At 41.6% G+C, this 13,555-nt stretch overlaps 1 protein-coding gene across 1 annotated transcript in view; it reads left to right on the top strand.

Moving 5' to 3' along the window:
• Window positions 1-13,555, top strand: part of LOC139383750 (GTP cyclohydrolase 1) — a 46,784-nt gene that overhangs the window by 17,164 nt on the left and 16,065 nt on the right. The window contains exon 3 of the mRNA XM_071128310.1: window positions 11,677-11,732. Within this exon, the coding sequence (XP_070984411.1) occupies window positions 11,677-11,732 (56 nt within the window). The remainder of the gene's footprint in view (window positions 1-11,676; window positions 11,733-13,555) is intronic.

Genomic DNA, 13,555 nt, shown 5'->3' with positions numbered 1-13,555 from the left:
CAAATCATGAATGCTATATATTTATTAGTTTCCAAATAAATGTTATATTCCCATGGAAGTACATGGTTACCCCCCCCCCCCCCCTCAAAAAAAAACCATGGTGATTGACTATTGAGGATTGTTATGGGGCGCAATCGGGCGATGTAGGCTTGTACACAATCACCCAACCTCAACACACACACACATACACTCTGTGTGGTTACAGTAGGCTAACATATGTCAATGGTTTTAGGAACAGCAGTAACATCAGGCAGGATTTAGGCTACCAAATGCCTAGCCAGTTGTAGCTCAATCTTGGGTGCAATGATCACGTTCCCGCACTGACTGACTGTGTGGAGGCTCATTGATTTTAACGTTACGTTAGCCTACATGATACACCAGTAAAGTAATAAAATATATAGCTGTCGACTATATTAGCCACGACTTACCATTCTTTGTGCAGCTTCAAATGTCGAACAAAGTTGGAAATTGTTGTGCCTCCGTCTGTAATTTTCTTCCCGCATGTTTTGCAAGTTGCAATCCGTTTTTTGTTGATACAGCATGGTCTTTATATCCGAAAATAATGATTTGGGGTATCATCTTTCCAAGGGCTCCATCTGAATTCACCCGCCGACGATCCTCTGCACTGCCACGCACAACTTTTTCTCAGCTGGCACAATTTGATTGACCTCTGTCCGATTCAAACTGTAATCCGGTAAATGAAGAGTTGATGCACTGCACACTTTTTTTAATAGCATCAGTTTTAATATTTGGGCTTGGGGAGGGCATCAAGTCAGGTCGAGTCATAAGGCTCAAGTCCAAGTCAAGTCGCGAGTCATGGGTGTTAAAGTCAAAGTCGAGTTGCAAGTAATCATATTTGTGACTCGAGTCTGATTTGAGGCCAAGTCATGAGACTTGAGTCCACAACTCTGATCTCTTCTACTTTGGATTCATCACACATAACCCAAAAGGTACATTACTCAGTGGGAGACATTTGGCACATTACATAAAAACTGTGATCAGAAAATAATGTATCTCTTTGGTAATATTTTCACGTGTGTGGTAAATTTTCACAACTCTTAGTACAAAACTCCAAACTGGTCACACTTATAATGTAAGGAGAACATTGGTTTAATCACCAAAACACAACATAATGATATCTTTTCAATGTAGTCGTTTTAACTACCAGTTAATCCAATGACAAACAATGTAAGATATGTCTTTTAAATCGCCCTTAGAAGTGCTGAAAGTGGGCCTCCCGAGTGGCGTAGCGGTCTAAGACACTGCAGCGCTCGAGGCGTCTACAGATCCGGGTTCAAACCCGGGATGTGTCGCAGCCGGCCGCGACCGGAAGACCCACGAGGCGACAATACTGTAAATTACAATAGATTACACACTTAGGCAATACACTTATTAGGCAATACACTTACATTACCAAGAAAATTACCAAGTATAATTTCCATAATATCTATACAATGTGTGATCAATGAAGACATCCTCTAAAATCATTCTTGCAAAAAATGTATTTTTCTTTTTCGGATATAATTGCAACATAGGTATACTGTCTGTAATCAAATTAAAGAAATTAAAATTAATGAAAATAAAACAATGTTCAGCACGCATTCATTTGCATCAAGCCTGTCTTAATAATTTGGCCGTAAATTCTCATCCCCTTCACCTTGACAGGCCTGATCAATTTCATTGAGTATCACAATGAGGTGTGCAGCGTTTTAGGATCCAAGTAATGGCCTACGTCCTACCACACCATCTTCAGAGATAGCTGCGCACATGGAAATGTTTCCCCCAAGTTGTCCTTGCACTCGGACGGTTGCCCGTTACGCCCATGGCGCTGAGTTTTGGCCAGGTTGAAGCCCACTTCGTCAACAAAGATATGCTTGTTATGGTTCACAGCAGTATCAAGCACCATCACCCTCTAAAAATATATTTTGGTTAGTTATTTTTACAGTAGTTCCAACATGAAACTGTGAAGTAGCATGTGCATTAAATAGTAACAGTAATACAGATAAATACAATCCACCTGTGTGTAATCAAGTCTCCGTATAAATGCACCTACACTGTGATAGTTAAAAGCGCAGAGAGCATCATGAAGAACAAGGAACACACCAGGCAGGTCCGAGATACTGTTGTGAAGAAGTTTAAAGCCGGATTTGGATACAAAAAGATTTCTCAAGCTTTAAACATCCCAAGGAGCACTGTGCAAGCGATAATATTGAAATGGAAGGAGTATCAGACCACTGCAAATCTACCAAGACCTGGCCATCCCTCTAAACTTTCAGCTCATACAAGGAGAAGACTGATCAGAGATGCAGCCAAGAGGCCCATGATCACTCTGGATGAACTGCAGAGATCTACAGCTGAGGTGGGAGACTGTCCATAGGACAACAATCAGTCGTATATTGCACAAATCTGGCCTTTATGGAAGAGTGGCAAGAAGAAAGCCATTTCTTAAAGATATCCATAAAAAGTGTAGTTTAAAGTTTGCCACAAGCCACCTGGGAGACACACCAAACATGTGGAAGAAGGTGCTCTGGTCAGATGAAACCAAAATTGAACTTTTTGGCAACAATGCAAAACGTTATGTTTGGTATAAAAGCAACACAGCTGAACACACCATCCCCTCTGTCAAACATGGTGGTGGCAGCATCATGGTTTGGGCCTGCTTTTCTTCAGCAGGGACAGGGAAGATGGTTAAAATTGATGGGAAGATGGATGGAGCCAAATACAGGACCATTCTGGAAGAAAACCTGATGGAGTCTGCAAAAGACCTGAGACTGGGACGGAGATTTGTCTTCCAACAAGACAATGATCCAAAACATAAAGCAAAATCTACAATGGAATGGTTCAAAAATAAACATATCCAGGTGTTAGAATGGCCAAGTCAAAGTCCAGACCTGAATCCAATCGAGAATCTGTGGAAAGAACTGAAAACTGCTGTTCACAAATGCTCTCCATCCAACCTCACAAGCTCGAGCTGTTTTGCAAGGAGGAATGGGAAAAAATGTCAGTCTCTCGATGTGCAAAACTGATAGAGACATACCCCAAGCAACTTACAGCTGTAACCGCAGCAAAAGGTGGCGCTACAAAGTATTAACTTAAGGGGGCTGAATAATTTTGCACGCCCAATTTTTCAGTTTTTGATTTGTTAAAAAAGTTTGAAATATCCAATAAATGTCGTTCCACTTCATGATTGTGTCCCACTTGTTGTTGATTCTTCACAAAAAAATACAGTTTTATATCTTTATGTTTGAAGCCTGAAATGTGGCAAAAGGTCGCAAAGTTCAAGGGGGCCGAATACTTTCGCAAGGCACTGTATATAGTGTGGTACCTGAAAATACTTGGCCTGCAGTTGTTTCACCCGGTCGTTGTTTCTCTCAAAGTGCATCAGGTAAATGTGTTTCATAGATACCTGGTTCCTCTTCAAAAGGTGTGTGACTGTTGGTAGGCTGATGGATGCCACATTGGCAAAGGTGTCATCTTTCTCTTCAATGACCTGCTTTATTTCAGACAGCCGTATGTCATTCCTGGCCCTTACCATTTCCACCACTGCCCACTCCTGCTGATCGGTCATCACACAGTCACGGCCACCACCATGGGGTCTTCTGTCAATTCTGAGGGTAGAACAAATATACTGTCAATATATCATACTGTAAGAATACTGTGAAATGTTTTGTGAATTTACATGCATTACAATATGTCATTTAGTATATATGTAATGGTAACGCATAGTGCATATCCTGTAGATTTATCAGTTTTTTTGTTCTCATGATTGAATTGACAATTGATCTTTTCAGATTGGGGTAAACTAATCTGGCAGCCTCTGCTATGGTAAGGTCTCTGTTTATTAGACCCAACAGTTCCAAGCCGTCTGCCTCCCTCTCTCTGATGTCCACCTCTTTGACAGTGCCCATGTCTACTTCTTTGACCTCTTTGATGGGGCCCACACCCACCTCTTTGATGGGGCCCATGCCCACCTCTTTGACCTCTTTGATGGGGCCCATGCCCACCTCTTTGACCTCTTTGATGGGGCCCATGCCCACCTCTTTGACCTCTTTGATGGGGCCCATGCCCACCTCTTTGACGTCTTTGATGGGGCCCATGCCCACCTCTTTTACCTCTTTGATGGTGTCCATTCTCAAAATCCATATATAGTAGACAAACCCGTTTTAGAATCTATTGTGAAAGGCAATTACTTTATATGAAAGGTGTTTCTAGATGTAGGTTTGGTGAAAACGTTACTGTGTGATTTTGTGTGTTGTACTTGTGAAAGTAGTACCAAATCGATAAAAAAACTAAAAGAAGACGTCTTATAACAAGATTACAACCTCACGTTCTCTGCTACAACCAGATAAAAATATATTTTGAATTCCTTTTACAACCAGTAAACAACCTGACCATGATGTCATAAAAGTCATTTGAACCTGTTTTTCCTGCTGGGTAATACTGTATGTTAAATCACTGAAAGAAGGCTCAAGGTCAAAGTCACCCTGTGTTGTACTCCACTAGCTTCAAATAGTCCCTGCAATATGCAACTGTTCAGGGAAGCCAGGAACCAATACACACAGTCAGTTAGGAAAGCAAAGGCTAGCTTTTTCAAACAGAAATTTGCATCCTGCAGCACCAATTCCAAAACGTTTTGGGACACTGTAAAGTCTATGGAGAATAGAAGTACCTCCTCACAGCTGCCCACTGCACTGAGACTAGGAAACTCTGTCACCACTGATAAATCCATGATAATCGAGAATTTCAAAAACCATTTCTCTACGGCTGGCCTTGCTTTGCACCTGGCTACCCCATCCCCGACCAACAGCTCTGCACCCCCCACAGCAACTGGCCCAAGCCCCCCCCTCGCTTCTCCTTCACCCAAATTCAGACAGCTGATGTTCTGAAAGAGCTGCTGATTCCTGCAAATCAGCTGGGCTAGACACTCTGGACCCTCTCTTCCTAAAATTATCCGCCGCCCTTGTTGCAGCCCCTATTACTAGTCTGTTCAACCTCTCTTTCGTATCGTCTGAGATTCCTAAAGATATTCTTATCGGAAGACTCAACAGCCTTGGTTTCTCAAATGACTGCCTCGCCTGGTTCACTAACTACTTCTCTAATAGAGTTCATTGTGTCAAATCGGAGGGTCTGTGGTCCGGACCTCTGGCAGTCTCTATGGGGGTGCCACAGGGTTCAATTCTCGGGCAGACTCTTTTCTCTGTATATATCAATGATTTCGCTCTTGCTGCAGTGATTTTTTTCCATCCACCTCTACGCAGACGACACCATTCTGTATACATCTGGCCCTTCTTTGGACACTGCTAACAAACCTCCAAATGTGCTTCAACGCCATACAATACTCCTTCCGTGGCCTCCAACTGCTTTTAAATGCTAGTAATGAAATGCATACTCTTCAACCGATCGCTGCCCGCACCTGCCCGCCCGACTAGCATCACTAATCTGGACGGTTCTGACTTAGAATATGTGGACAACTATAAATACCTAGGTGTCTGGTTAGACTGTAAACTCTCCTTCCAGAGATGAACATTAAGCATCTCCAATCCATAGTTGAATCTAGAATTGGCTTCCTATTTGCAACAATGCCTCCTTCACTCATGCTGCCAAACATACCCTTGTAAAACTGACCATCCTACCTATCCTTGATGTCGGCGATGTCATTTACAAAATAGCCTCCAACACTCTACTCAGACTGCATCCAATTTGCTATCACAGTGCCATCCGTTTTGCCACCAAAGCCCCATATACTACCCACCACTGCAACCTGTATGCTCTCATTGGCTGGTCCTCGCTACATATTTGTCGCCAAACCCACTGGCTCCAGGTCATCTACAAGTCTTTGCTAGGTTAAGCTCCGCCTTATCTCATCTCAGCTCAGCTCACTCCCACCCGTAGCACGCGCTCCAACAGGTATATTTCACTGGTCATCCCCAAAGCCAACACCTAGTTTGGCCGCCTTTCCTTCCAGTTCTCTGTTGCCAATGACTTGAACAAATTGCAAAAATCACTGAAGTTGGAGACTTATATCTCCCTCACTAACTTTAAGCGTCAGCTGTCAGAGCAGCTTACTGATCGCTACAGCTGTACACAGCCCATCTGTAAATATCTTTTGCACAACAGTATTTTTACTTGCACATCCTCATCTGCACATCTATCACTTCAGTGTTAATGCTAAATTGTAATTACTTCGGCACTATTGTCCTATTTATTGCCTTACTTCATTTGCACACACTGTATACAGATTTTTATATTGTGTTATTGACTGTACGTTTGTTTATCCCATGTGTAACTCTGTTGTCTTTGTCGCACTGCTTTGCTTAATCTTGGCCAGGTCGCAGTTGTAAATGAGAACTTACCTGGTTAAATAAAGGTGAAATGAAAAAAATGAAAAATTGGCCACAGATAAAATTACGTCAAATCACGTTATATCTACTGTAGCTTAACTAGCAAGGTAGACAAGCAGTCATCATTATGAATCACGTGGACAATCTACTGGCAAATGCGTTTCAATCCTTGTCATATGAAGAGAAATGATAGATAAAAAGTATCGGTGCCATTGGACATAAACATTACACAAGAAGTTTGAAATTGCAAATTCAACAATGAGTGGTTTGGAAGGAATCATTGGCTAACTGCAAGCTTTGTAAAGCAATCACTAGCCGGCTATTCAGTGGAGTGAGTGTGTGGTCCAAGTCTGAGTTTAAGGGTCTCTTTTCCAACCGTAAATGGATAAACATTCAACACCATGGGCATTGGCCATGCTGTCAATCCAGCATGACTTCTGTCACGTTCAAAACAACTGGAAATTCAGAATGAGGAAATCTCAGACTTCAGGGAGTTCAAGACAATTGGGAACTGGGGGGGAAAAAAAGAGCTCAGACTGGGGAAAATAAGTTTAGAACAGTCATCCAACTCGGAATTCCACATCGGGAACTCAGGCCTATTTTAATTATTTTTTTAAGAACCCAGTTGTCTTCAAAGCACCATAAATCCAGAGAATGCCTGCCTTTGATTACAAAGTTTGATGACAAAATGTGCCTACAAGGACTGCTGCGCCACCTTCCTGTTCAAGTGAGCACAGCACATCAAGGTGAGTCCAAAAATGTATTGTAGGCTGCTGCATAAATTGTCATTTTTTCAGGGAGATCCTGTAGCAAAGAAAGTAAAACTAAGTGTATGTTGTGCAGTAAGCTGTTAGTAGCCCATGTGCCTCACCCTAATTATTTGGGCCTTTGCCCCTTCATAATGTAGCCTACTGTTCTGACTTGGTGGTGCCTGTTTTAGAGAAATGTAATCATTGAATATTGTAAGCTTTCATTGTCTGCTTATATGCCCCCTTTATTTATCCTATGGTTCTGACTTGGTGTACAGGAAGAATACTGTAAGAACGGCACATGTTCTGAATTCTGTCGATGTACATTTCAAAAGTGCTGAAAATTTGTTATTGACTACGTTCGTCCAAGCTCGCTCATTAATGTTTAATTATGCCATAGTTTGTACATCTCAATTAGTAGAAACTAGTAGAAACCACATTTGTTTAAGCAAGTTTGCCATATCAGCTATGTTTTTTAAAAAGTCTGTAAATGAGGCTGAATTAACTGTTTCGCTGCCATACAAGGCTCCACTGATAGCCAGGTGTAGCAGTGGTAAGGATTCACTCTATGATGCTGAAAAGACAGCTTTATGTAGGCCCTAACAGTTTGTGGGCACCGTTTGTCACTGTTATAGTGCAATTAATGTATTGTTTAGTGTTGTGTTATATTATGGCTTTGCTGGCATGCATCTAAACATTTTGGGGGGAGTTTTCCCCACCAAGATTTGCATGCTAAAATCGCCACTGATGATGCCACAATTGTGAGAGGAGTAACCTACTGATAAAGGCTTTCTTTGTCCACTGATGAGCCTGTAATTGAGCCCAGCTGTGATTAAACTACTGGTAAATAAAAATGTCCCGCAGCACCGACCAAGGGTGTGTTCCAAATGGCACCCTATTGCACTACTTTTGACCAGGGCCCATAGGACTCTAAGGAAATGTAGTGGACTATATTGGGAAAAGGGTTACATTTGGAGCGCCACGCAAATCAGATGAAATCCCATTAGCAGGGATTCAAGTGAGACATGCTCTGGAAATTCTCCTGTTTGACATTTAGTACGTAGACCTAGCATTCTGCCCTCTATTCTCCCCTCATCTTACCCTGCAGGTGTTTGCCATTTAAGACAAAGAGGGAGGCAATTTATACTTTCACATCCCTTTCACGCCTGCAAAAGGGCCATGATAGAGGGAGCAAGCGTTACACATACACACAAAGAGACACACACACAGACTGTGACTTTTTCTCTTTGTGCTGTGTGTGTGTGTGTTTGTTTGTCAGCAGCTGGCTGTCAGAAGGCCACTTTGTTTCCGTTCATCTCCTTCCCCCGCTGATAGCTCCCTGTCGTCGTCACAAGCGCTAGTCGCCTCTTATCCACGCACTCATCTATTTCCCTGCACGTCTATCCATGCTGCCTGCTGAGTGCTATAATGACTCACCGATTTCTCCCCGCCAACTGAAATATGGAGCCGTTTGGTGCTCTTTTTTTCATTTTCGTCACGCCTCCAGTCAGTCAGTTGTCTTTTAATAACGCTTTTAGTGTTTGTCATCACCTTGCGACAACTTGATATTGTTTTTCATTGTGTTTGGCTTTAATGTATACCTTTACACCCCATACCTTTGAAAAACCACGAAACCCATCTCTGAACCCTACTTTTAATCAAACTTGAATCCCGTCTTTTCGAAGTGAAGTGAAAGTGTTGTTTATTTACCCAGTTCAGAAATTCGCTTTTTAAACGTGCAGCAGTGAGCCGAAAGGAAGAAGCTGAAGAGCTTGGACGAAGATAGTTAAATGACGCCGTCTTTATCACAACCAACCAGAAAGAGAGAGGGGGAGGGGGACAGGAGAGGAGGATAAAATCCTTGCATGCATGCCCTTTCTCTCAGCCTGTTTCATCAAATTGCTGCTGACATTTGAATGGAGGATGGAGGGTGAGGGGTGCCACTTAGCCTCCCAGTCATACGCAGAAGCAGGCTCAACCAGCTGGATGGGGAGGAGAGTCTAGATCTCGATCCGCTTCTAATCTTTTATCTGCTGCTTATTTATCCATGGGCAGACGTGACTCCCTTACCTCCCCTGTACTCCTCCGATGACCTTTAGATAATGTTGCCTTTTGTCTTGGCGTCTTATGATTCATGTCTTTACCACGCCCGTCATGGAGAAACACAAATGTTTAGCTTGCCTACTTCATACTGTATGATGCAGTGGCGGTCAGTGCCGTTTATGATGAGGGAGGATTATATATTTTTTTCATGAGCAAGGCCTTATTTCTATTACAGCATGTTGGATGACTGCCATTCATATTCCATTCACCCAGTTCAATGTAACATCGATAGGTTTAGGCTACTACATGATACTCTAATTTCCCCTATAACCATCATGAGGTTGAACCTAGCCTATGAATGAAAGTTTACAACGTAGGTGCACAGAGGTTGGGAGAAGAATTTGAGATGACAGACAATGACACATGGACAGACCGTGACACATGTCAATACCGCCTTGCACACTTGCCTGCACCTAGCTTATCTAGGGTGTAATCATTAGTCCAACAAATTCAAGTATTTCTATCCATGTTTTGTTTGCTTTCGTTTTAAGAAAAAAAATTAAACAGAATCAGCGGTTGTTTTCATTCTAGCCTCTATTCACTCTCCTCTCACCTTTTCCCTTGGTTTGTGGACTTGAATGAACAACACATCAGCTGTATGTGACCAGGTGAAAAAACCTTTCCAAGCCCAAACCATGTCATAACCGCTACACACAGCCTACATCGTTGTCCCCATATTAGCTAAAGTAACGTTCTAGTCAACATAGCTAATAGAACTAATGTGTTAGTAAACCTGCTACAATCATACAGTAACGTTAGTGTATAGTCAGTAAGCAGATAGACCGACGGGCCCCGGTGGCAATAAATTATTTAAACCAAAAGCTTACCTTAACTTGGAAGAGTTCCAGTGTTGTGTTGGATAGTCATAGCCAGCTAGCTAACATAGCATCCCTCTGTTTGAATGTTTGGGTGTTTGAGTAACTAAACTAGCCAGCTGCATTGGCTAGCTAAGTAAGTGAAACTGAAAGTTTGTCATTTTTAAAATCTTTCTCTCTCTCTCTCTCTCTCTTGCTTCTCCTTCATTTTTGAAGCACTTAATTTGTTGAAAACTGTTCAACTATTGTCTTTCTCTCTCTCTTTGAGTGAACTACTCACCACATGTTATGCACTGCAGCGCTAGCTAGCTGTAGCTTATGCTTTCAGTACTAGATTAATTCTCTGATCCTTTCATTGGGTGGACAACGTCAGTTCATGCTGCAAGAGCTATAATAGGTTGGAGGACGTCCTCTGGAAGTTGTCATAATTACTGTAAGTCTATGAAAGAGGGTGAGAACCAAGAGCCTCCTAGGTTTTGTATTGAAGTCAAATCAAAATCAAATCAAATGTATTTATAAAGCCCTTTGTACATCAGCTGATATCTCAAAGTGCTGTACAGAAACCCAGCCTAAAACCCCAAACAGCAAGCAATGCAGGTGTAGAAGCACGGTCAATGTACCAAGAGGAGAACGGAAGCCAGCTGTCCTCCGGCTACACCATGGTGCTACCCTACAGAGTGCTGTTGAGGCTACTGTAGACCTTTATTGCGAAACAGTGTGTTTTAATCAATTATTTGGTGACATGTGAATATATTTAGTATAGTTTTATCTAAATAGGATAACTTTTTCAATGTTTTTTACAATTTTCATTTATATGTAATTCACTGAGTAGGATGGTCCTCCCCTTCCTCCTCTGAGGAGCCTCCACTGGTATGATGGGTCCCCATTATAATACAAATGTTTGTGTAATGAGTAACCTTGCTTGAGACCTGAAGGCTTGTGTTGCCTAGGTTTTAGCTTAGCGAGCTAACACAGTCAACCACTGAGATTCATTGAGTGTACAAAACATTAAGAACACCTGATCTTTCTATGACATAGACTGACCAGGTGAATTCAGGTGAAAGCTATAATCCCCTATTGATTTCCCTTGTTAAATACACTTCAATCAGTGTACATGAAGGGAGACAGGTTTAAGAAGCCTTGAGACAATTAAGACATGAATTGTGTATGTGTGCCATTCAGAGGGTGAATGGGCAAGACAAAAGATTGATGTGTCTTTAAACGGGGTATGGTAGTAGGTGCCAGGCGCACCGGTTTGAGTCAAGAACTGCAACGCTGCTGTGTTTTTCACACTCAACAGTTTCCTGTGTGTATCAAGAATGGTCCACCACCCGAAGGACATCCAGCCAACTTGACACAACTGTGGGAAGCATTGGAGTCAACATGGGCCAGCATCCCTGTGGAATGCTTTCGGCACTTTGAAGAGTTCACGCCCCGACAAATTGAGTCTGTTCTGGGGACAAAATGGGGGGTGCAACTCAATATTAGGAAGGTGTTCTTAATGTTTTGTACACTGAGTGTATACTGTACATAGACATACCAGTTAGGTCTGTCTGGAGAATTGCAGAATTTGGGGCAACATGATTTACTGTCTGTGGTTGTGGATATGCTATAGTAAGGATCTTGGACATCACTAATGACTGACATGGTCTCTCTTTTCTCCCCCAGGTGCACATAGGCTATCTCCCCAATAAAAGGGTGCTGGGCCTCAGCAAGCTGGCCAGGTAAGAGAGTATGGACAGTTTAACAGTTTGTTTGCTATTGTTGCCAAAGATATAACAAAACATTTAATGGGTCAGCACTCTGCACACAAAAAGATGTCGCAAAAAACGTACTTAATTTTTTGTTTTTCTAAATAATGTTGACTGGTTCAGGGATAGCATAACCAAATGTTTCGACTTAATAAGGATCCGCTCCCTTTTTTCAATTTTCGTCTAAATTGACATACCCAAATCTAACTGCCTGTAGCTCTGGACCTGAAGCAAGGATATGCATATTATTGATACCATTTGAAAGGAAACACTTTTGAAGTTTGTGGAAATGTGAAATGAATGTAGGAGAATATAAAACATTGGTATAAAAGATAATACAATTTTTTTTTTTTTTTTGTACCATAATTTTTGAAATGCAAGAAGAAGGCCATAATGAATTATTCTAGCCCAGGCACAGTTTAAACTTTGGCCACTAGATGGCAGCAGTGTATGTGCAAAGTTTTAGACTGATCCAATGAACTATTGCATATCTATTAAAAATGTTGTATCCATACTGCCCAAATGTGCCTAAATGGTTTATTCATACATTTTCAAGTTCATAATTGTGCACTCTCCTCAAACAATAGCATGGTATTATTTCACTGTAATAGCTACTGTAAATTGGAAAGTGCAGTTAGATTAACAAGAATTTAAGCTTGCTGCCCATATCAGAAATGTCTGTGTCCTGGGAATTTTTGTTTTTTACAACCTCACGCTAATTACATTAGCCTTCGTTAGCTCAACAGTACCGAGGTCGGGACACCGATCCTGTAGAGGCTTTAATATCCTTCTTCAGTGTGTAGGTATCGTTAGCTATTTAAATTCTTGTCAATATACCAGGGAACCGATCAAGGTTCCGAATTCATATGACAAAAAAATAATAACAGGAAGGTTGAATATTGTGATATTGGAGGGATTGGGATTACCTAGACTCGTGCAGTATCATCATGTGTGAATATGTAATCTGTTCTTCGTGAGTCCTTCAGACAGTACAGTACGGTCACTTATTAAATAATAGGAACTAGAACACTTAGCAATGATGAGTCTGAACTAAGAACCTGACTCATGTTGTAACTCGGAGTAAGCTGGTCCTGGGTTTAGTGGGTTAGCGGTACATTAGCTTCTACAATGTAGCATTCAGATAACATAGTTTTAGCATAGCGCTAGTGTTTACGGTAGGGCTGTTTAAGTGGAGAGGCTGCTCATGGTGGAGCTGTAAGCTGATTAGGAGTGTGTAAGTGACAAGCGAGGACTCTGATCCCACCTGACCCCAATACCTGAGCCCCTTTCACTAACACCTATTCTTACTTCCCTTCCCTGGCCTGGAGTCTCACTCACGGACATCTCACCAGGCACGCACGCAGACAGTTACGCATGCAAACTTTAAGCACATGGTCTTATACACTCTGGTAGCACACAAGCTGATACTCCAGTGCTTACACAAACACACAGACCACACACACCACATAACACAATATATATCCAAAACCACAAAGATACCTCCAAGTGATGTGATTTACAATACCTGTAAAGTGGAGTAATATTTGTATATAATGTGCATATTATATATTCCCTTCAGAAAGTATTCAAACCAATTTACTTTTTCTACATTTTGTGTTACAGCCTGCATTTTTACTTGGTTAAATTTAGATTTTGTGTCACTGTCCTACACACAATACCCCATAATGTCAAAATGGAATGTTTAGAAATTAATTCAAATGTAATAGCTGAAATGTCTTGAGTCAATAATTATTAAACCCCTTTGTTATGGCAAGCCTAAATAAGTTCAGGTGTAA

Source organism: Oncorhynchus clarkii, chromosome 25, assembly GCF_045791955.1.
Source record: "Oncorhynchus clarkii lewisi isolate Uvic-CL-2024 chromosome 25, UVic_Ocla_1.0, whole genome shotgun sequence".
NCBI classification, from domain to species: domain Eukaryota; kingdom Metazoa; phylum Chordata; class Actinopteri; order Salmoniformes; family Salmonidae; genus Oncorhynchus; species Oncorhynchus clarkii.
Note: the sequence above shows the minus strand (reverse complement) of the source record. Positions and strands in the feature narration are given on the sequence as shown.